Consider the following 23,841-nt stretch of genomic DNA (forward strand, 5'->3'; position numbering starts at 1 on the left):
CCTGGTTTTGTTATGAACCTTTGAATTAATTGAATTTGGTATATAAATCAGGGAAATTTAACATTTCTAAACAATTTTGTAAAATAAAAAAAAAAAACAAGGGCCAACAATTGCATTACATATAGTGAACTAATTGAGCTACTTCATTAGATGATTGAGCATTCACAAAACATAAACAATTAAAAACCTTAAAAAAAATAACCCCAATTAATTTAAACCAAAACCATAACTCCCTAATGGCCTAATTAAAAATCTACCAAATAATACCTACCACGAAAAGTAGTTCAACTAATTATATTCAGCATAATTTAAAATTTTTGTAAGTTTGGGATCAATATAAAGTAGTAAGCCTGAAAATCCCCCTAAATACGAAATACTAATTGCTTTGAAAATAACTAAATGACATAAGTAACCCCGACCACACAGTCACAAAGAAAACATTGTCATCATAGAATACAAAGAAGTAAACCCTAAACCCCCCCAATACCATTAAAAAAATGTAAACAATCATACCATAAACCAACAATTAGTAACGGAAACCTAAAATCACCAAATCAAAACGAAGGAATGAATTTAAAGTAAACCACTAAAACATGATACCTTCTTCTTCAAAGGAAATCTCACGTTACCACACCACAAACACTGATGGAGAGGGAGAAAATTACGAAAGTTCGAAACTGGTATGATGATTATGAAACAAAAAGGTACAATTCAAAATTTATTCTAGAAACCATAACGGAGCAATGTAGCCTCAAACCGGAGTATACACTTGGCAAATCAATTCCCCCTTCAAATTGGCATGCAAATTTCGGTTAGTACGCCAAATATACAATAGATAGTCGATTGAAACCCCTCTACATGTATGCTTTTTAGGTTTTTAGTGTTTGCTGAGCACCTTACTATATCCAAGATCCACACAACTCTTGAAAGCTCAAAACATCTCCAAAGTGTTGACATTATAGAGATACATAATCATTAGAGCGTGTCCATGACAATATGCTGTAAGCCATATAAACATAATAATAAGTTCAAATATTTACATAAAATATCCAAATCTACACAAAATTTACTTGTAACAAGTGGATAAGCCTGCCTATGTATTAAATAGGATTCTTGGCATCAAAAATTGGATACCAAATGAATTCAATTGAGTAATGGACAATTCAACAATTGTTCACGCTTCTATACTTGAACGATCGATATATATCTTGGTGACCGGGCATATCTCCAACACCATTAGCCGTACTCCAAGTAAAATTGTAAGGCAAGATGAAAGCTATTCTTGTTTCATACTATGAAAGTCTTCTTCAAACTCTTTTGACCGCGTTTTCTTCTAGGGTTAGCTCCAATTATGCAAGAGAAGGCATTGACAAGTTCAGAATCCTCATCACTAATTAGCATCTGGGCTGCATTTGGGTTGGCAAGGAGTAGCTTTGCAACAAGATATCCTGCAATTGACCATGTCTGGAATAATCGGGCTTGCTTACCAATAAACCTTGCTCTTTTTGTGTCATAATATTCTGGCCACTTGTCTTGGGATAAGCGTTTCTCGGCTATCTGAACAGCCTTAGCTGCTATTTCAGGTCTATTCATCTTGATACATGCAACAGTAAGCTGTGAAAAAGATTATAAATTGTCAGAAGTATTATTATACTCTGTACTATGTTTTTCTTTAACTTATCCAAACCTATAGAATCTGAATGCAAGATTTAAGCAGCACAGGGACAATTTGTATACAAACAAAAAATAATCTGAATTGATTTGTCATATTCATGGATACAAGTAGAAAAAATCAGTGTTGGTTATGATAATATTGAGTTTATGAAAATATAAATAGTGACTAATCAAAAAAACATTTTATACATCAATCCTACATGCATCAGCCTTATCGTAACAGATTGAAAATGAAAAGGTCAATAATTGTAGATATCAGAACTAGATGAGCACATAACTCTTGATCAAAGGGGTTTATTTGTTTACTAACAAGTCACCAAGGATAGTGCATATCTCCAAACAAGAAATAGCAGGAGGAAGCCTATGACCTAATAAAATTTAGATGTGATATTGCTTATTGTTGTTAACCAAATTGATTATGACGCTAGTCTTCACCTACAATGAATGTCATAAATTAGACTAGAAAATTAGCTAATATACTACTCCCTCCGTATTTCATTACTTGCTTCACTTTCTTTTTGCGGCCGTTTGTTATTACTTGCTCCATTTTCTTTTTTGGAAACCTTTCACAATATCTTATTAATTTCTTCTCTCCTAGTGAGCCCCTCAACTATCAAACTTTAATATTTCTAGATTCTCTCTCCTCTCAACTATATTACTTTATTTTTCCACCAACCCCACTAAACACCGCGCATGGAGAAATGGAGTAAGTAATAAAATACGGAGGAAGTATAAATTTTGTGCGCCAAGTTATGTACACAACCAAACTAGTATTGTGGTTTGTTTAGTTAGTTGCTACCATATTAACACATCTGTTTCACATTGGCAAAGTATTCAAGAGTATCTAGTGCCAAACTGTTTTGAAATGGTTTGTTCGAACGAGATGCCATAAACGGTATCGAAGTTTTCATTGAGTATACATGTTTTTAACAAGCTAAGATTTAATTTCCTATATCTCTCCAAGTAACAGATGGGATATGTAATATATTTACAACAAACATTTACATTTTTGCAAGGATATTTTGCATGATTATGTACAAGTTTTAGCTAAGCTAGTCATATGTAGAGTGTGCATGATGCTGAATATTTGTATACATGTGTTGTACTTGCTCTTTATTCTTATTATGTCAAAAGGAAATATTTACCATAACCCTACCCCCCTATCTGTCTTCCATGTCAGCCATCTAACTAAGCAGACACCACCACTACTACAAAAGGAGTGTTATGAGCGTCAGCTCATAAATATAGTATCCGCATTTTTTAGACGCTTTTTATGGTCGTCGATGAGAAAAAGCGTCGGCAATTCTATCACGTGTGTTGCACGTGTAGTTTCCAAACCCACAGCTCTGAGATTTGGGATTAAAATGAATTACCCAACAAATTCACAAAAATCCCTTTGTTCCTCTTCTCAACCCTAACTTTTTCATCTCATGAGATTCATTTAATCTTGGACTTCACTTATAGATCTTGTTCTCCTTTCATTATCATAGCTTCTCTACTCATTTGTAGTTGTATTGGATTTCAGCATCTCTGTGCCGATAGATAACGATAGATAACATTGAGGTATATCTGTTCTTATTTATTCGTTTTTTCCTATTTAAAATTGAGTTCTTGATTGGTTTTAGAATTTTCATTTTCAATAATGTTACAAAATTATGGGAAGATATTGGTTTGATTCATGAACAATACAGAATTTAGGGTTTCATTATGTATATTGTGTATTTCAATTTTTTGTGCTACCGTTTTAGTTTAAAACAACTAACCATTATTCACAAATTAGAACTTATACGAATGAAGATCGTTGTTTGATTCTTAAAAAATAAAATAAAATAAAATAAAAGGGGAACATTGTTTGATATTACAGTTTGTTTAACTGTTCTTTTTTTCTTTTTTTTTTTTTCTTTTTTTTTGATGAGTCGCGTTATTGATGTTTATGTCTATTCTGATTCTTCCTAACAGTTTTCATGTTGTTTTCTTGGATGATGGCTATTGTTGACTTATTGGGTTCAAAGTGAGAATAGAAGATTATATCCATGTGAATTGATTGAAGTTCTAGTTTTTTTTGGCGTATTTCAAAACAAAATAATATGCCATTGTTCTAAATTTTTTGTAGAAGATAAGATAAATTGCCATTATTCTAATATTTTTGAAAAAATTATCAGAAAAATAAGAGGGGGCAAAAGTTAATGGATCCTACAGTAGCAAGCTTCAATGGGGTGTTCAATAAATTCAAAGAGGAAGTTGCAAATATCAAATCTAATTGCATCCTCTTTTTGGCTGACAAATAACCCTTCTACTACACTCTGTTGATGTAATGTTGATAAAGGCTACACTTTTGAGAGCTTATGCAGGAGATAGGCCAACTTGAAAGACCCCTTACCACCTTGGAGGGTCAAGGTTTTAGCCTCAAGGGTATTCCAACCCTTATTCGATGGGAGAATCATGTTTCTGCTACGCGTTTGGAAGACCAGGAGGCTCACATTGAATCCAATATTAGTGCCCTTCTCGGTGAGTCTAAAAGTGATCAAATGTACTTTGTTTAGTTGTAGTTGCAGAATTTTTTAAGCTAGACTGAAATAATAAACTTGCTTAGGTAATGGTTGTAGTCTTAAAAAACAAAAACATAACTGATGTCTGGTAATTAGGCTATTCTACTGAGTAAGGTTGTTACTAGTTAATAAATGTTTAGAATTTCCATTTTATCCTACCTTTATACTATATGTATTGATCATAAAACACTTGTTATTTATGAAAATCAAACTGTCTTTTGGGTAGCAACATTTTCTTCAACATTTACTTTTTGTGGAAGGTCGTATCTGTTTATATCTGGTTGTGTTGGTGTTTTATAGTGAGAAGAGAAACCATAGCTTGGAGTTTTTTTAGATTTGTCGCGGCACTATATTGTTGCTGCTGTTATTTTATCGTTGTCCTGTAGCTGTAGTTCTGTTTGTCCCAAAAATTAAAGACCTGCAGTCGTTTTTAGTCTCTAGTCCCTTCATGAAAGTTATAGATCTCAAAAAGTTATCCAACCTAGGCTCAAGAATTTCTCAATTTGGAATTTTGTGCTAGGAGTTATACCTTCTGGAACTTTTCTGTGGTCTGCTGACTTGATTCTATCGCAGCGGGATTGTTATTTTTACTTGACGCCTGTGTGGGTTGTTGCGTTGAGTTGGGTGGGCTTGCTAAAATGAATACTCTGGCTTTTCTTATTTGTTTTATTCTATTTTTCCTCTAGTTAATTATATAAAACTGTTATTTAAAGAAGAACTATGGTTGTGTTCTTGCATTGAAATGATTGATTTTGGTGCTTTACAGAATATGAAGTGACTTAAAAGGATTCGTTAGTCGTTACATACACTGAGGCAATTTATCAGCAAGAGGTGTAAAGAGTAAGAGGAATTTTTCAGTAAGAGGTTAAAAGAGCAAGAGGTGGCTCCTTACTTGGGTTCTTCACAGGTTATCAGTCCCCAATGATAATTATTATTTCATATAAATTCCCATTATTAGAAAAAGTTTCAGGTTGATTACTATTTTCTTATTAGCACATATGCACACTCATATAGATAAGCTCACTATACTTTCCACAACTTCACAAGTAAACTAGTTCTTTATTGAACACACACCGACAAGGTAAAGGTAGTAATATAGTAGTTTTGCCATGCATATCCTTATTAATTACTATAAAAATATCCATTGAACTGAATATTGACTATATGATTTCATGTGCGAATTTAAAAGACGTTTATATACAATCGATTGAATTGGAGATTTTGAAGTAAATTCCTAAAGAAAAGTTGTGATTTTGAGAAGTAGTAAGTAATGAAGCAAAGAGAACCAAACCGGAATGACAGTTTCTTGTTCCTTTTAATTGGATGTTTGATAGATTTTTTTTTTTTTAGTTAGTTTAATTTTAATCAAATTCAATTCATCTTTGGTTGTTGCTTTTACCTAGCAAATGTTACTTGTAATTTTGTTGGTTTTAATATGATTTTAAAATTTAATAATTAATTCCTCCTCTAGATCTATGCATCAAATATAGTGTTAAAGTTCTTTTGGTTTGCTTTCTTCCATTCTTTTTTTTAAAGGCGTACTAGGGACTGTAATTAAGAGGTTTTGAAGAAGTTTTTTCTTCACTTGATCTCCCTGATGCTCTTGTCTTGCTGACATAATATAGCAGCCACATTGGCAGCGTCATGGCTGGTTGCTTGGCAACAGGTTGGGTGTTGCACGTACCTATATGCTGTTGCTTTTATTATTAATTGTTGTTCTGTTTTTGGTCTTGTTTGATGTTGCTGCTGTTATTGTTTGATGCTGCTGCTGCACGCATTGAGGTGTTGTTGCAAACTCGCTACTGCCTTCCTTTGTTGACTGAGATGCTGCCCCAGCTATCTTCATGCTGCCCCAGCTATCTTCATGGATGTGTTTATGTCCTATCTTGTGTGTGTGTGTGTTCGTTGTTGTGATTGTGTCCTATCTTGTGTTATTTAGACTTAAATCAATAAATGAAATCATTTTTGTGAGCTTATAAAACTACTAGGATTCTACTTTGACAAAGCTAAGTTCGTCAAGGGAATGCATCTCCGGGTCTTCTAAACAAAGCATCTGAATTCTTAGGAAAGGCAAAACATCAGGTAACAAAGTCACATTTTTCTTTATAACTGAAATCAGAACTGAATCCAGAATTGAATTCAGAACTGAATTCAGACCTGACTTTTTGGAAGTTTGAATTCAGATCTAAATTCAGAACTAAATCCAGAACTGATTTTAGAACTGAATTCAGAACTGAATCCATTTATACTGCTTGTCTGCCCTGATCCCCTGCTGCTTGCTGTCCTGCTCCCCTACCTAGGCTGAATGCCTGAGATGTCTACGACTTATCTTCCATCTTTTGCTGCTATATCATGCTGCTATATTTGAGTCTAAAACCATGATATAAAGCATGATGGAATGGAATATTATTTTATTTATAGTTCTATACTAATGAATGTGTGGGATTTTTTTGCTAAGGTTGAGCAAAGATTGAGGCTGCTTTAGATATTATGAGCTGATCTGATAATGTTCATAGAATAGATCAGCAATATAATGAGATTTGGGGATTCATTTACTACATAAGAAATAGCTCTTGAGTTTTTAAGGGAGAATGAATACTTTACCTAAAGAACCTGAATCCAACAGAATGGTTTTGTCTTGTTTTTTCTCAACACTTACTAGCTAACATGTCAACTTCCAATTTGTTTCCCTTTGTTTAGCTAACATGTCAGCTTCCAATATGTCAGCTAACTTGTCTTCAGGGGGGAAATCATTGATGTTTCTTTCTTGGCAATTTGATTTTTTTAAAATAAAACGCACATATGGTTTTCAATTAATGATTGATTATACTGTTATGATATGAATGATTAGCATTTTCAAGTCCTATAAGGTCATCTTTGTGCACATGTTATTTGATAGTATCTTATCTCGATAGATGATTAGGATCCTCTTCTTATATTTCTTCAGGCACTAGTATAATTACTAAGCAAAAATGTGAACTTCACTTAAAATGTTGAGTGCTTTTCCTGTGTTCTGACAATAAGTGTTGAAAGCATAAGTAGCATGAGCAAATACATTATCAGGCTCATAGCAAGGCTCGCCTGCAATAAAGGGGAACAATCCTCTTGTCAACTCCATCTCTTGCAGTACAATAAGTCTGGTTTGTTGTATTATTAGACAAAACAGACCCATACTGATATAGACTGGCTTCCCATTTGCATGGAATAATCCCCAATTCTTTTTTGAGGTGGCCTCATCCTTTGGCATCCCCCTTAGACTGCCAGCCTGATGTTTGGGTAATGCTTGTGTGTATGTGTGCTTGTGTGTGTGTGTGTGTGTGTGTGTGTGTGTGTGTAAGATTGCTGTTATAAGACTGCCAGCCTGACGTTTATAAGATTCCTGTTGTAAGTGTTGGCATTCTCAAAGGCGTTTGTGTAATACTTGTGTGTGAAATTTAAAAATGCTTGTGAGTTTGTGTGAAATTTTGAGCTTGTGTGTGTGTGTGTGTGTGTGTGTGTGTGTGTGTGTGTGTGTGTATAAGCCTATATTGTGTAATGTACTAATTTATACTTTGTATTTTTTTTTGAAGATTGGAAAAGGCAATGTAGGTGCAACAAGCTAAAGAATAGGCCGGGACACTTGAGCATCAAAACAAGCGACTAAATCGTTTATAACGCCGTCATCTATCTATTTTGGTTTTTAGTCTAATTTATATTAGTGATGTATTTATTTAGGGATGACAAGCTACTATAATATGCGACTTTTTATTATTATTATTATTTTTATTAATTGTGTTGATGTTTTCTTTTATAAATTTGGTAATTAACTACGCACTCTTATTATTGTTGATTAATTATTATTTTTTTTTAATCTGATCTAGTTATATAGAATATTTGTTTATTTTAATTTTAATGTTATTAATTTAATTTATGATAAACTTAAATAACTATAATGTATATATGATGGTAATATTTTAATAAAAGGAAAAAAAAAAAAGCTTAAAAAATTCTAGACGCTTTTTAATGTCTACATATTTGCACATTTTCAAATTTCAAAGAGTTTCCCGCCATACCATAGGCTGACACGAATAAACGCAAGACAACAAAAAGCGTCGCTAAATTTGATTATGTGGACAGCAAAAAGTGTCGCTAAAAAACTACACATTTGGGATAATGCGCGAAATACGTAATTTTCGACGCTTCGTATATTAGTTTGGACACTAAAAAGCGTCGATAATCTCGACGCTTTTTTGTGTCCCTGAATAATTTTCGACTCACGGATTTTCGACGCTTTTTTGCAGCGTCGAGAAATAATTTTTCGACGCATTTTAGCGTCGAAAAAAGGCCTAAAAAGCGTCCAGAAAACACACTTTTTGTAGTAGTGCACCTTCTCCATCCACTACCCAGTTGATCCAACCTAGCAGTCCAACTAGCAGCCCACACAACCTTCAAAGCTTCTCCACCCATCTGAGTCATACCCACGGCCATTCCACCACCATCATCTTTCTCTCTTTTTGTAGATTTGTTGCAAGTATATTTACACATCATCTTTCTCCTCACTCTCCATCTCTCTTTGACTGGGTCTGTGATGATTTCTTACTCATGAGAAAGTTGGGTCAAGTAGTGGTAGGGTTGAAAGTAGGTGGCACCATCTCCCTATCTTCTTTTTGTGTTTTGAGAATGATGTGGCATGGACAAGCAATGGTGAAGGTTGAACTAGTGGTGGTAAAAATGTAAGGGTTTTGAGTCATACTCTTTGGGGTGGGTTGACTGTGACTATAGGTGGTGGTAGTTAAGTTATTTTACCAAATGTAAATTCTCACTACAACCCATGTTCTTTTGATTTTGTTTTTTGTGTCTGAACTTTTTTTAATTTTTATTCTGAACTACATCATGTTCTTTAATGGAAATTAGAAATGTTCTTTGGCCTTCCATATGTATTTGGATTTGAAAAGTATTTTCTTTTGGGTTCATCTTCGTATCCTTTAGCCCATATGTTCTCTTGAGTTCGTGTTCTTTTGTTTTGGCTCTTATGTTCTTTTGGGTTCATGTTTGCTTATTATAACTTTTATAATTTTTGGGGTTCATTTTCGTTGATTGTAAGTTTTTAACCCTTATAATCTTTCAAGTACTGATGGGTGTGTATTTAATCATTTTATCTCTTGAGGGGGGTCATTTTAAAATGGGTTTGTCGAGTTTTGGGTGGTTACATTATGCTAAGTAACAACCACTTATAATATGGAATGTAAATTGTCATATTTATCAATATAAATATAAATAGATCAAATCAGTTCTGTTCATTATAAAGTTCTGAGAGTATTCTTTAATCATTCAGGGCTTGGGATGAACAGAATACGGCTAGTCAGCACCTTCATTTGATCCTATTTGATATATCACTTCCACTTCAAGGTTAATCCTTGTATATTATACTTTCACATATTGTATTTCCCAACATTAATGACATAGCAAAATACTCCCATTAGCACAGTAATAAATTCTGACCTAGCATACACAAGAAAGATAATGGTGTGTCATTAAAATGGCCTAGCATACACAAGAAAGATAATGAATGAATAAAAATGCTGACCTGCCAAAGCAATGTCGGCCAGGAGCCAGCATTGTGATAGGACCAGGGCCTGCAAAAAAGGAGGAGCTATATGAGGATGTACAATATTAGCCATTGAAAAGTGAATAATGTAATACAGAATATTACTCCCTCCATTTTGTTACGTATCTCCATAAATCAGGGAAAAGTAAAAATGGGGATCACGCATGTGGATACTTTTGTTTTAAAGAAGAGCGAGATAGAGAGCAATCGGGCCTCACAAAGTAGGTCGTAGATGATAAATAATAAAAATTAAGTTTGTCATAAAAGGAATAAAGTAAAACAGGGGAAGTACATAACTTCCACAGCCTTTAGAATCGCACGCTAATATTTTCCTCCCGGTAATAATTCCCAATTTCCATAAATCCCTCTACACAAATCTTCCAACCCAATTTTTTACAGATTTATCTATGGGCAATGCTTGTCTTAAATCGGTGTGTTAAGACAAAATAATACTTCCATTGTCAATACTTGCATCATTTTGAATGTACACGTTTTCCAACGTACTACTTTGACCATTAGTAATCTTTAGTTTTGGTTAAATAGAAAATATAAAAATATACATAAATTTTGAAAATCTAAATTGAGATTAACTCAACAACAATTAAAGTAATGAAATTTATATATACTCCCTCCGTCCCCAAAAGAACGGCCCATTTGGCCTAATTTTAGTCCCAAAAAGAATGACCCATTAGCATTAAAATACCCACCAATTTGCAACAATATTTGTGCAAAACTAGTTTCCCCATATAAAATTTTGTTTTTCCATGTACTTTTATTGCTATCTCTCTCTACTTTTTTATAAACGCCATGTAAATTTATCTTTCCAATGTACTTTTACTTCTTTTAATTTAACTTAATTAATACCCGTGAAATCAACCCAAATGGGTCGTTCTTTCGGGGACGAAGGGAGTATATATGCATTAGTAAAACATGGTCAAAGTTAGAACATGATGCAAATATTGAGAAACGAAGGAAGTACAGGATAAGGAGTATACAATGCATAAGCAAGGTAAGAACCGTACGTATTCTTGGGATCACAGCCAGTGATGATTTGCCATTCCTGACCTTCAAGAGCAGGATAACATATCTTCAACGGCATGTCTGCCACAAGGTCTGTCCATTTGGCTTCAATGAGGTCCAAAATAGCATGGGATTGATCTTTTGTTGCAAGGCCACTTACCACAGACCAAAGGTTACCCAGAGAGAAAAATCGAAAATCCATGTGCGCTGGTTGCAAGTTACCAATTAGATAACCTCCTTTACCTGGCATCCATTCCACTAGCCAAGGAGAGATCTGATCAGGGTATATATTAAATTTGTTGACTGCGTCATATGAGTATTCTTCAGTCTTGTAACGATAAATCTCATTAAGTTTCTTCATATCAACCCAATAATATTCTCTGATATGAAAAGCTAATGCAACCAAACGATTGTTCAAAGCACGTATAAGGTCTGCTGATCCATCTTCTGGAGCAAGCATTTCACGAGAACAGCGTAATGCAGAATAAAAAAGTGCCTGAAAAGCAAGAGTGTAAAGATAAATGAAGTGATAACTTTACGATTAGAAACTAGTGAAGGAGCATAAGAAAAAGGAATTCAATTGGAAACTACTTCAAGTCCAGTTTCCTAAAACTCTAATAAAAGTTCCACCCCTATTTTCTCTCTTCTATCTTTTCATTTTACTTCTCACATGTACCTATCAATCAAACTTGCAACTCTTTAGGGACTTGAATTTCCTCTCCAATTAAAGCCATATCAATACATCATACACGTTCATCAGGCTTTCTATCATTGTATGGATCTATCACTTTGGAAGGATCAGTCCCAACTCCCAAATGCCGTGCCCCTTCCTAACCCCCATATCATCATAAGCCCCAGAGATAAATGACATATGTTCAGTATGAATGGGAGAAAACAAAGATTTTTTTTTTCTGCATACTGTTCCCTAACATTACCGTTTATCTTGACTACCTACCGCCCTCCAGCAGCTCATACTCTGTCAGTCTGTCCTCCCTTTCCTATGCTTCCAAGCTCCATCAGATGATAATAGAATTTCCTCAGCGTAAGAATCTAATTATCACATCAAGACAGGATTGTTTCTTGCTGGACCAAAGACATTCCTCATACCCAAATGCATAGCTTCTGCATTTTCTTTCACCCACCTTCCCATGGAGTTTCTCTCCTTCCCCACCTTTTCATCTTGCTTGAACAAATATGTTACAAATTATTTCACCCACTTTCCAGTAATACCCATACCAAATTACTCCCCAGTAAACTGTTAATAATTAGGAAGGTTATGATGAATTGATGAAAATATCACTAATCAAATTAAGGAAAAACTAGTAAAATCTGATTGTATTTATGATAATAACATGGTGGGAATCGCTGATTAAAACCTAGCCAAGATTTGAGAAGTTCATGCTCTCCGAAGTATTGATTTCTCTATATACACTTACCTATTCAATGTGTCTTCCTCTCTCTTAAACTGCTAGCTATCTGATTATTCAAGCCATTAATAACTGGATCATAATGGCACTACCTGCAGTGACCTCCTCCTTATATTAATTATTAGCTTTTTGGAACTGCAAATTTTCTACCTCGTCCTCAATATGGATAGTAGCAGGTGAAGAATAAAGAGATGAAACAAAATTTAAACCCCCTATATGCTTGTTCCTATCTTGTTTACTCATGTATTTATATGATTTACAGCTTTCAATAATCCTATTATTTTGATGCTTGAAAGAGATTCATGTTAGAATTCCAGAAAATTCCTATTTCTCATTGTTATAGACCAGATTTCCGACTTCAAGATTAACACAAAGAACAGTAATTCAAGGCTAAAAGCTTGAATAATTAATTGCTAATGATTTCGAAATACAAACTAAGAAAGATAACAATAGCTTTAGGCTATACATCTCAAGGTAGCTTGAGGTTACTACTCTCATGAAGAACTCACTGAACTCACTTAATTTCAAGATAATTCAACTACTAAGCTTACTACTACATTTATACTCAAGCTTCTAAGGAACAATTAGCCTTCATGTGACTACTTAACCAAAATAGCTAAACCAACCTAAGACATTGCTACTGCTTGTTGCTTGCTTTCCCTAACTTCTCCTTAAAGAGTTTTGTCATCTTATTCTTTGTTGTGGTTGACCCAAGTTTCCTCCTTTTTTCCTACTGTTGTTCCTTGTGCTTCGATTGCCGCATCTTGACCATTGACTTCCTGGTGATCCAACACACTCATTCCCTTAGTTTAATGCATGTTTGTTTGTGTTGGATTCCTTGGTACCTAACAAGCTGATTTTCCAACGTGTTTATTTACTCGTTTTGTCATTTTGTCTATCTTAGTTTGGTGAACAACTTCACCCCCTCTCCGACATAGTTTATTCCTAGTCTTATACTCAATTGTATCATTTGTGAATCCTAGTGGAAGGACCCTTCCTTGCACTACACTAGTTTAGGTTTGTTTGACCCAGGTGATAAATTTACTTTTTGTCAGCACAATAACCTATAAATCTGATTCATGACTAAGGTAAGTGTAGAACATGACTTGATTTCTAAGACGATGAAATCCATCTAGACTTTTCGAAGACAAAAAAATTTCCATGCTATCCTATATTAATTAATCTACACATTTATATTACATTATGGGGGTACAAAATAATTCTTTAGGTGCTATTGTCCAGCGTACATCACATATTGTATTTTCTCCCAAGATTTCAGAAATTTTCTAGGCTTCAAATTTTAAAATTAAAGGCAATACAAAATATATAGCTAAGCTTGCCAGTCTTGCCTGTTCTTGCAAAATTACAACTCTTTTCCTGAAACAAAATATTGGTGACTAAATGTCATAAAATATAATTTTCAATAAACCGAAAAGTCTTTTAAAAAATCTGCTTTTTCTTACCTTTACGATAAGTCTACATGTTACATGAGCCTTTAATGACCAGTGCACACAAGCCCCTCTCCGTAGATACTAGAGCTTCATGTTACATCACTAGATTCTTGCTTGTGCTGCTAAGTGCACACAAGCCCCTCTCGATACAAGCCATGCACCTTTGCCAATATCTAGACACGAGTGTGCCGCACACTCTTACACCCTAACCTATGGACAAGACCAATTTGGTAAATTCAATATTTTGCAAAAATTGGAATTTGTTTTCCATAGTGTGTCTACATGGAAACATAATTCTTCTTTAATCCTCCAATATTAACAATGACGAAATGACAATAGTATGGTGCTTGTTCTATGTAAGGCCTCATCATCGCAGGTGTTTGACGATACTAAAAAAAACTCCATGTGAAAGAAAAGTTGTAAGACTTGTTTGAACATAGCTAAACAAAAAAAAAATTTAAAACCCACCTATTCAAACTAGACATGTAAATCTTGAAAGATGTGAACAGATCAACAGAAACCACCTTGGTTTCCCATTAGGAAAGAGAGACAACTCTGATGAATCCAAGAGGGGAAAAATGCTAATAACAACAATTTTGTTTACTCACTAGTCATTTTTTTCCTGTGTCAAAGGTGATAGATGTTAGCCCATTAACAATCCGCCAACACCCTAACCCAGATCCAAGCTTAGCCCAAAGTCTCGACCCGATCTGAATTTGCCTAAAAGTCCCACCCAATATGACTAGACCCAAAATGACCCAACCTGAACTTGACCCAACCCAAACTTGACCTGAAGTCTGACCGAACCCGATTATCTATAACCCAAACATATCCAAAACCCAAAATGACCTGCCTGAACAATCCGATTTCCAAATCTAGTACACCCCACCCCCACCCTAGTCCCCTAAAAAATAGAGAAACACAATAAAATTCCTTTTGTCATTGTAAGGTAGCGTCATTCCACTGGTGCTATATCCTTTCTCAACCATTTGGATGACTTTCCCAACTCATCTTTCTACCCTAAGATCTTTTATGAAAGCCCAATAAGTGCAATGTAGCAAACACTGAATCTTGATTAATTATTCTGATGTAACAATTTTATTGTCTAGCTTCTCTCAGATAAACATTATGTATTTATTTCACATTACAAAGGAGAGTCATAATCTAAGCCCGCAATTAGAAAAATTTATCGGTGCATTAAGATAGCTTTGAAAGTCCTTTATAATCTTTTTTCATGATGATACCCATTTAGTGTGCTCAATCATCATGGCACATAATTTTAGGAAATAAATTGATGGTTAGGTCCTCAAATGTTAATTTGTTAAAAAAATGGATGTGATGAAAGATAATTGGGCATTAACTTTATTAAATGACAAAGAGTGTAGGACCCAAAGCTTTAGTGTGGAAATAGTGAGGTAATAAATAAATAGTGACATTACCATTTTTAAAATTACATTAGGCATTCCCCTTGTGAGGAAGGCTTTTTAATGATTATTTTTTCTTACCTTATAAAAGTTACCAATATTTGAAATGGCAAACTAAATTAGAACGAATGAAAAAGGAGTGTGGGAAAATTGGGAAGGAAGAAATAAACTGCTGCTTGTAAAGCAGTAAATTTATTTTGTGTAGACTTTTACAAAAGCATACAAAGTGAAGCAGCAAATATTTTTTTTGGCGAAGGATAGAAAAGGCAATGCAGCAGATGGCGCATTAATACCTGTATTTCTAAAGGATGCCCATGAATTCCCATGCGACGGTCTATCATGCATGAACCATCAGTAACCAACAAGGTCGGGAACATATCAAAGCCATCTGCAAGACATAATCTTAAAATCATCTTCATTCCAGTCTGCACATCAACTCTTTCCTGAAGAGACAGATCTCCAGAGCATTTTCCATAGGCACGTAAAAGTATAATCCACCAAAGCCCTGAAAGATTCACATCAAGGGATGAGAAATTTTTAATGGTACACTATAAATGAGAGTCACAGCAAATTGTGCAACAGAATTATCACAGAACCAGAATCAACAGGTGCCACACGCCCAATTGCTGCTTCTCCAAAGTCAGGGTCCAGAATCTCTTCTATGGCAAATTCATCACCATCCAAAGGAACAGTGCGAACCTTGAAACTAGCAGGCATCAATCCTTGACCAGGACTATGGCAATCCATTGTTTTCTCCCAGCTCTGCCAAGACAAAAGAGAAGTGACTGTATGACAAACAAAAAAATGAATACCAAATACAATAAAGGGTAAAAAAAAGGTATCAACTAATAGTGTATAGTTCAATAATTCTAACCAGCAGACAGCAGCTTGCCAGCTTACCAAGTCAGTCATATTTGGCCTAAGTAAATGGAAGACCAAACATTGCTTTGAGGGTATTAAGGGCTTGTGGCCAGTCATCCCTCTAATCTTTCTCTTATCATAGGTGGTTAATCCATTAAATTATTTCTTCACCAAATGAAGATCTCTTGGGTGTACTGCGGGTCCTAGAAACAATATGGAAGGGATTTCTATTTATCTTATGTTGATAACAATAAATGGTTTACCGATATTCCTGTTGAAACAAATACATGTTTTCCAAATATTACCATCACAACTTTAAAATTATCTAGTGTAGCTGAGTCAATACAGACTCCACTTACCCTGACATTTCTGCTTCCCTTCTTGGGTATGCTGCTCAGAGTCTTCCAATTACCCACTGAGGAGCTGTAAGAGGTTTGATAATAGGAAGCAGACTTGTCTTTCATGTAAACATTTTATCACTCTTATCAAGTCTGTCAAGAAACACTTCACATTTCTTTCTTCGACGGGTTAAGTTCAATGAATTATGAGACTTATCAAGTTCTCATGGTCTGGAGTGGGTATTACCACATTACAAATCCATATTTGTGGATTAGTGAAGACACTCTTACTAAAAGGAAAAAAGAATTATTTCTTTTCCTAGATGACAAGCTGTTTCTATCTTCTTTATGTACACTAATGACCAGGACAGAGGCACACGCAAAGTACACATTGAAAAAGTCCTATTATTTATGTAAAGAAAGAAGAATTGAGCATTTAAAAAATTTTCTACACTCTGCAACAGAATGGAATTTCTGAAATGAAATAGTGGGCCTTACTCCTATTAGATGATCCCTAACAGTATACTGCAATGGAAACAGCTGGAAGTATGCACATGAGGACTTCCCAGAAAGTTATAAGTGGAGGTGGTGTACATTTAGTAATTAATATACATTCCGAGTAGAGGATTCACAAAGGCAGTGACAGATATGATGTCCCTTCATGCCTGTCCAGATTATAATGAACCCTCAGTCAACCAACTACGTGCATTCAAAAGCATCTATTATATGCATGTGCCAGACCAAATGAAAAGCATGTTAGATGTCAAGTTTGACAATGAAGTATTAATTGACTTTAGTTCTCAGCTGTGAAGGTTATTGATAATTGACCTTGAAACTACTAGTTGTGATGAGCCATGAAATCATTCTTCACGAAGATGCAGCAATGGAATTAGTGAAGAAAGAAAAAAAAATAGAAATATTTATTTTCCCATGAAGTCAGCTTGCCCATACACCTTCAGATATTCAGAGATATGAATCATCAACCTTACAATCCTAAGGTAGGACAACATCATTACCAAGTAGGCAAGCAGCCCATAAGGAAAGAAAACAATATCAAACAAATTTTTATGCAAGATTTTCCCAAGTTATTGATGTCAGGGGAAAAAAAAAAAAAAAATTTATAACACTTGCCAATCTATGATCCTAAAAGGTTTGAAGAGTGTGCACAATCCAAAATACAATGGAGAAAAACTGAAGATAATTATTCGGACTGGGAAACATATGGAAAAACCACCACACAAACCAGATATAAGAGTTACTTTTACCTACAAGACCAACTTTAAACCACATAGCACAATAGTAGGCTGCTTGTCAAAGTTTACTCACAAGTCACAACAGTAAGAAGTGAATTTTATGAGACTTTCGCACCCAATTCTACATGATAATATGATATCATACATGACGTTCTAGTTTTAGAAGCTTAGAGCATGGAAGGTACAGCGGATGAAGTAAAGTCTGCATGACTTACGAGTTCAGAGAAATTTCTGTTCAACAACACCAAGGATCAAATGTATATGGTAAAAAAAAAATACTTTAAAGGATCAAAAAAGCTCAATGTTTTGAGCATTAAGGGAACTGCCATTCAATATATTATGTCAAGAAGTATGACAATGGGGCTATTATGATTTGTTAAAGAGGTTCAAGAAAATGAACTGTAAGACCAAATATTTAAAATTCAAGACCAGGAGACCAGACATCCAAACTAGTTTTCGTCCCAGACTGAATCGTTTGAACTCGTCCAACACCCGGACCAGACAACTTAGACCATATTTAGAAAAAAAAAAAAAAAAAAAATCAATATCTTCACAGAATTTTATAGCTTTATGAAAATAATAAAAAAAAATTATAAGAAATACGATTTTATATTTTAGAGCCTATTTTGATGTCCAACATAAAATAACTCATAATACATAGCATTTTTTTTTTTTTTGAATGGTCATAATACATAGCACAATGAAGTTAAAATCTAAACATTATAAAGGTTTTTATTAACAATTATAATTAAAAAAAATAAAATAAAATAAATTGTTTAGTCTAGTTGTTTTTTAAGGGCTTTAAATCAGACTTGACTGAAGACGGAAAATTTAAAATTCTTGACCGGAGACCAGACCAGTTCTCTTCGGCCTGATCCGGTTTGGTCCAAATATCCAGTCCAGACCGGCTTTTAAATACCCCTTCACTCCACTTGAATTTGACGACAACTTACACCGGGATGGTTAATCTCAAGATACAGTCGAGAATGTTCATACAATTTCATTGGCATGTATCTTACACCTACTAGACCAGCTTTGGCATTTTTAGCTAGCTTCTCTTAGAAGTTCTATTAATTTCACTTTGTGACTGCTAAGAGACTTTTGAAATAGTGCAGGCACTTTATAGAGCACTTTTGCCTATGCATTTACTCTTTATAATGGAGTATTCTAATGGCTTTCACAAAAGCTAGACCCAATTACATGTTAGTCTTATCAGATTATTTGGCTAAGAACATAAGGTCTATCCTTGAAGAACCTTGAGGAGTAGCTACAAATACTTTTTTTTTTACTACAAATCAGCAACAGCCATTGTATAGAGCACTTTGCTGGAGATTAGTAAGAGATCAGTGAGGAAGAAAGCTATAATGACACAAACAGAGGCAACCAAGGGAATGATAGTAGTATTATTGAACAGAGTATCCAACAATAAAACCTTCTTTTGAGAGGAAGGAGCTCTCCCAAAACAACTTTCTTAATTAATTTCTTTGATACATTCCCCTTTCTCCAATTACCTATTAATACCCCAAAATTAAGCCATAAACAAACTTAAGCACACCCTAAGCATGCCAGCCTACAATAACAAACTCCTAACAAACTTTCGCTGAGATTACAAATCTACCCTTTTCCCAAAACTGAATTTAACCACCTGACAGCTCAGCAACTTCTAACTTCTGGTTATTTCTTGATCCTTCTAGCATAAGTGAAGCGAATATCCGGTTTACGCTGAGTCCTTGCACACTTCCAATGAAAAACCTAATGCATAATCCAGGACACCCTTTAAAGAAGTTCTCGCGTAAGTTACTGTTATATTTGGCTTAGATTACAATTCACACCTAGCAAGAGTTTCTGTGTTTTAATACTTACCATACTAATTAGCCTGAAGAATTATCTTGATTTATAATTTTGTTTATTACTTAATCAGCTCATAATCTTTCTTTATTGTGTAGGCTTATTTTAAGTCCATTAGTAATTAATAAGGTTTCCCAACCTATTCAGCAGATTGTTTCTTGTCTAGTAGGAAAATAAGTTCAAAGTAAGACTTATGAACATGCAAAAGTCATTAAAAAGACACACACAAAGTAGCCTACTATGTTGTACTATAGTTCTCGTCCTTGCCTCTTACTATCAAAATTTTGCACAAGGAAATTTTTGAGCCGACAAATAAATTGCTAGAGATTCAAGATGAATAACAGATATTCACCAAGGAAATATAAAAGATAACACCAGAGTAAGTTCAGGTGAATCACAATTACCTAAAAGAAATAAAATATTCTTGAGATTAGAACACACAAAAGTTTCCAATCATCAAAAAACATAGAAACTGGAGATGACGCACACGTAAGATCAAAACAAATAGGTCTACAGAAATTCAGCAGATTTCCTTTGTGACTATCTAACTGCCCTAGCACTGTCTGTTTTGATAAATGTACAGCGTGAAATGCCAACTTCTAGAATTGTCACATCAATTTACAAGATTGACAGAGCAAGTTGATAACATGATTACACTCACAGTGTGTATCCAAGATTCCAAGGATTCATGAGTATGAGAGGGAAGATATTCAGAAAAGGGCACTAAGGTAAGGCATCAAATATGGCCTGTACACATTGGCTAGGGCCAAGAAAACACTAGCATTCTGACAAATAAAATGCATTGGGAAGTAAGTAAACCTTAAAAACCAAGAAAAAAAAAATGTGCAAAGACAATTAATAGTCTCTCTAATGATGACCTCACAGGTCAATTGAGTAAGTTACAAGTTTGCATACATGTTGACCTCTGATAAAGAAGCTTACAGAAGTAGTGTGGTCAGCTGGTCATCAACATTGAGTAAAATCACAAAAGATGCTGATGCCCAACATCAACAACTTCAGATTCATTTAATGACTCAAGCTTACTGAAAGGGAAAAGATCCAACAGAATTTAAGTTGGAAGTCTTGGAATAATAAGATAGCAGCATAACTAACAGCTATGATGAGAACAACAGCAATGATAACAGCAATAAATAATATGAAGGGTATCATTTCTTGGTTTAACTTGAGGAGTAAATGTACCAATTTCATTTGATATTTTAAGTTGGGAACTTGACCAGCTTGTATATATGGCTTCTTGTCAACCACTCAACCAGGAGTAAGGACAGTAAGGTTGCTTCCTTGACTTGGATATATCGTTAAAAGGCTCTATTTATATATCCGAAAGCTGCCTTGCACAGCCAGCACAGAGTTCCTTCAAGCATTGATAATTCTTTTAAGAGCATGTGCATAGGGGCTCTTGGAATAGCTCTCTGAATGACTCTCCAAGGAAAGATAAAATCAAGAGTCAACTCTACCCCAATAATGGACACTTCAAGTGGCTCTTGAGTAGCTCTCCATGGACAGTGACTTAAGGATGGCTCTGGCTTCTTTTTTTTACAAAAGGGTGGGGAGCCTTTTGGAGAGCCATCTCTACCAATGTACATACCCTAAGAGGTGACAAATAAGCTAAATGATGATCCTGATTATCCTGTGTGGTCCATCAATAATACCTCAGAACATACCTTAAGTGAGGTCTATGATGGATTAATGTATGTTGCTCCTAAGTCATAACTATACATTTGGTGCCATCAACTTCAAATTCCGCAACCACAATAAAAGAATAAAGATAAGAACTACTGTTCTAGTGCATAGAAGAATCATTGGTGAAAGCAGCAAGTAATGACTAAAGATACCAACAAATATGCTTGTATACACTACCTCGGTGAATTCTGATTAAGATACACACCTGAAGCTGAAGTGTGTGAAGGAGGAAGTTGCGCACAATGTCATACTCTCCCTTCAGAAGAAAAGCCATTGCAGATGGTATAAAGTCTCGTATAAAGACCTGATCATAATTTAAGGCATCAGAACTTGTAGGATCATTAGCAGCAATTGTTCCGACAGGGCTACCACAATAATTGACAACAGATTCTCGTAAGAGCTCCCATGCTTCCTCCTCAATAGGGTCGACTGTGCTCTTGTCCCTTGCAGTTATTTCAGTCTCTGCCGAAACTAAGTTCCTACCAGATACAATATTTTCTTTTTCACCTCGCAGCTGCTGAACATCTTCTATAGTATTTGACCCATTCACCAATTTATTAATGGGATGTAGGTTCTTTGCATTATCAGTATACCAAGTTCCATTACCATCCAACGAAGCTGACCCTTTAACACTTTCAGCAGATTCACAGCAGACAATCGAGGACCTAGATCGGCAACGTGTTGCAATTTCATACAAGCCACCACTTAACCCTCCATACCGAAATTTAACCATTTGCATACTGGAGCATTGCACAGCTTTGGCACATCTTAAACCCCAAACACATTTTCTATAAGATTTTGAAAATACCGATGAATCACAATTGCTGATGTAATTTCTGGTGCCAAGACGATAAGGAGAAATTCCACAAAAATTTTGCATAATACCCTCAAAAGTAGCCATTGCAGAAAAACCCAACACAAACTTCAAAATCCTCCAATATTTAGACAGCTGAAAGAACACACCACCAATAGCACATCAAAATCTGTCAATAAAAACCATAACATACTCCTACTAATTGGAATTTAAAAATCTAATGTTTTCCTTTAATCTTCTCCCTCCATCAATAATTAAAAAATACATTGCTACATCCCCTATTTAATTAAGGATTCACCGCGATTTTACGCAAATAATCCTTAACAATAGTTGTCTAATTTTCATACTATTCATAAGAAATCAAAATTATTTTACAATTAAATATGGCCCAAGACAAGACAGGAAGAAAAGCTCCATTTTCATAGTTTTATCCCAACATTCAAGGAATTTTGCAATATATTAGCAACCGAAATTGATTCAATTATTAATTAGTATTTTGTCAACATAGAATATGAATACCATAATTCTAGCATTAAAGTTACTACATTATTAGTTCAATAATCAATAATATAACATTAAAAAGCCCTAAATTGAATTAAATTAACGATCAAAACTAGATTGTGAAACTCATATTCGATGATCAAGGAAGACATCTTACCGACGCTTTCAATGGAGAAGAAAAAGCTCAAAAGCCACTTCAATGGAGGAAAGAAACAGGGAGGGCTGCACGTGAAAAACTCCAGTAATTCTATATCCAATCGTTTTGATTCAAACTTTTTTTTTTTTAACTGGATATCTAGATATCCTTCACGAGCCGGACCTGGCCCTAATCTTGTTTATCAAATTGATCCATGGGGTATATATGAACCAATCTCAACTCTTTATTAGTTTTGATCTAATCATCTAAAATGATCCTTTAGTAATGGCATTTCTGTAATTTTGACAAATTCGTATTTAGAACATATAAAAAAATTTAGAAAACAGAAAAAATTTAGAACATAGGTAAAATTTTAGAACATAAACAGAAAATTTTAGAACATGAGAAAAATAATTTAAAAGAAAGCAAAATTTTAGAATATAAGCAAACGAAAAAGTTAGAACATAAGAAAAACAATTTAAAACATAAGTTGAAAAAATAATAAAGTAGTAACATAAGTTAAAAAAATAATTTAGAACATAGGAAAAAATTTAGAACATAAGTTGAAAAAATAATTTAGAAAATAGGAACAAATTAGAACATTATCTAAAAAATAATTCAAAACATAGGAAAAAGTTTAGAACATAAGAAAGGGTTCTTATATAAGGAGGGGTTCTTACCAAATCCCTATATATACATATATATATATATATATATATATATATATAGAGAGAGAGAGGAAGGCTCATGTAAGAACCCTCCTCTATATAAGAACCCAATCTTATATAAGAACCAATCTCAGCCCTTTATTAATTTTGATCTAACCATCTAAAATGATCCTTTAGTAATGGCATTTGTGTAATTTTGAGAATTTCGTGTTTAGAACATAGAAAAAAAAAATTAGAACATAAGTAGAAAAAATTTAGAACATAAGCAGAAAATTTTAGAACATAAGAAAAATAATTTAAAAGATAGCAAAAATTTAGAACATAAACAACCAAAAAAGTTAGAACATAAGAAAAATAATTTAGAACATAAGTTGAAAAAAATAATCGTAGCATAGGTAAAAATTAATAACATAATCTGAAAAAACTAATTTAGAACATAGAAAATATTTAGATTATAAGCTGAAAAAATAATTTAGAACATAGGAACAAATTTAGAGCATAATCTAAAAACAATTTGGAACATAAGAAGAAAAAAATTTAGAATATAGGAAAAACTTTAGAACATAAGCTGAAAAAAAAAATTAGAACA

General features: G+C 34.2%; 1 protein-coding gene across 1 annotated transcript; it reads right to left on the minus strand.

Annotated features, from left to right (window-relative positions):
* Positions 1-975: 975 nt before the first annotated feature.
* On the minus strand, positions 976-22,757 carry LOC145603535 (neutral/alkaline invertase 3, chloroplastic-like). Its single transcript, XM_081659456.1, has 7 exons — positions 22,606-22,757; positions 21,339-22,082; positions 15,729-15,894; positions 15,426-15,637; positions 10,833-11,326; positions 9,790-9,838; positions 976-1,614 (listed from the first exon to the last, which is right to left on the minus strand). The coding sequence occupies exons 2-7, from the start codon at positions 22,032-22,034 to the stop codon at positions 1,288-1,290; spliced, it is 1,944 nt and encodes a 647-aa protein (XP_081515582.1). The 5' UTR covers positions 22,035-22,082; positions 22,606-22,757; the 3' UTR covers positions 976-1,287.
* Between the last annotated feature and the right edge of the window lie 1,084 nt (positions 22,758-23,841).

This window comes from Chenopodium album, chromosome 22 (assembly GCF_948465745.1).
Source record: "Chenopodium album chromosome 22, dcCheAlbu1.1, whole genome shotgun sequence".
Taxonomy (NCBI): domain Eukaryota; kingdom Viridiplantae; phylum Streptophyta; class Magnoliopsida; order Caryophyllales; family Amaranthaceae; genus Chenopodium; species Chenopodium album.

What these genes read in the sequence shown, in the direction of transcription:
- LOC145603535 (XM_081659456.1), bottom strand. Translation starts at nt 22,034, where the DNA reads ATGGCTACTTTTGAGGGTATTATGCAAAATTTTTGTGGAATTTCTCCT. An exon ending in TGTGGCACCTGTTGATTCTG is followed by an intron (nt 15,638 to 15,728) that starts GTTCTGTGATAA and finishes TGAATCTTTCAG; the next exon opens with GGCTTTGGTGGATTATACTT. An exon ending in GGCATCCTTTAGAAATACAG is followed by an intron (nt 11,327 to 15,425) that starts GTATTAATGCGC and finishes CTTGCTTTTCAG; the next exon opens with GCACTTTTTTATTCTGCATT.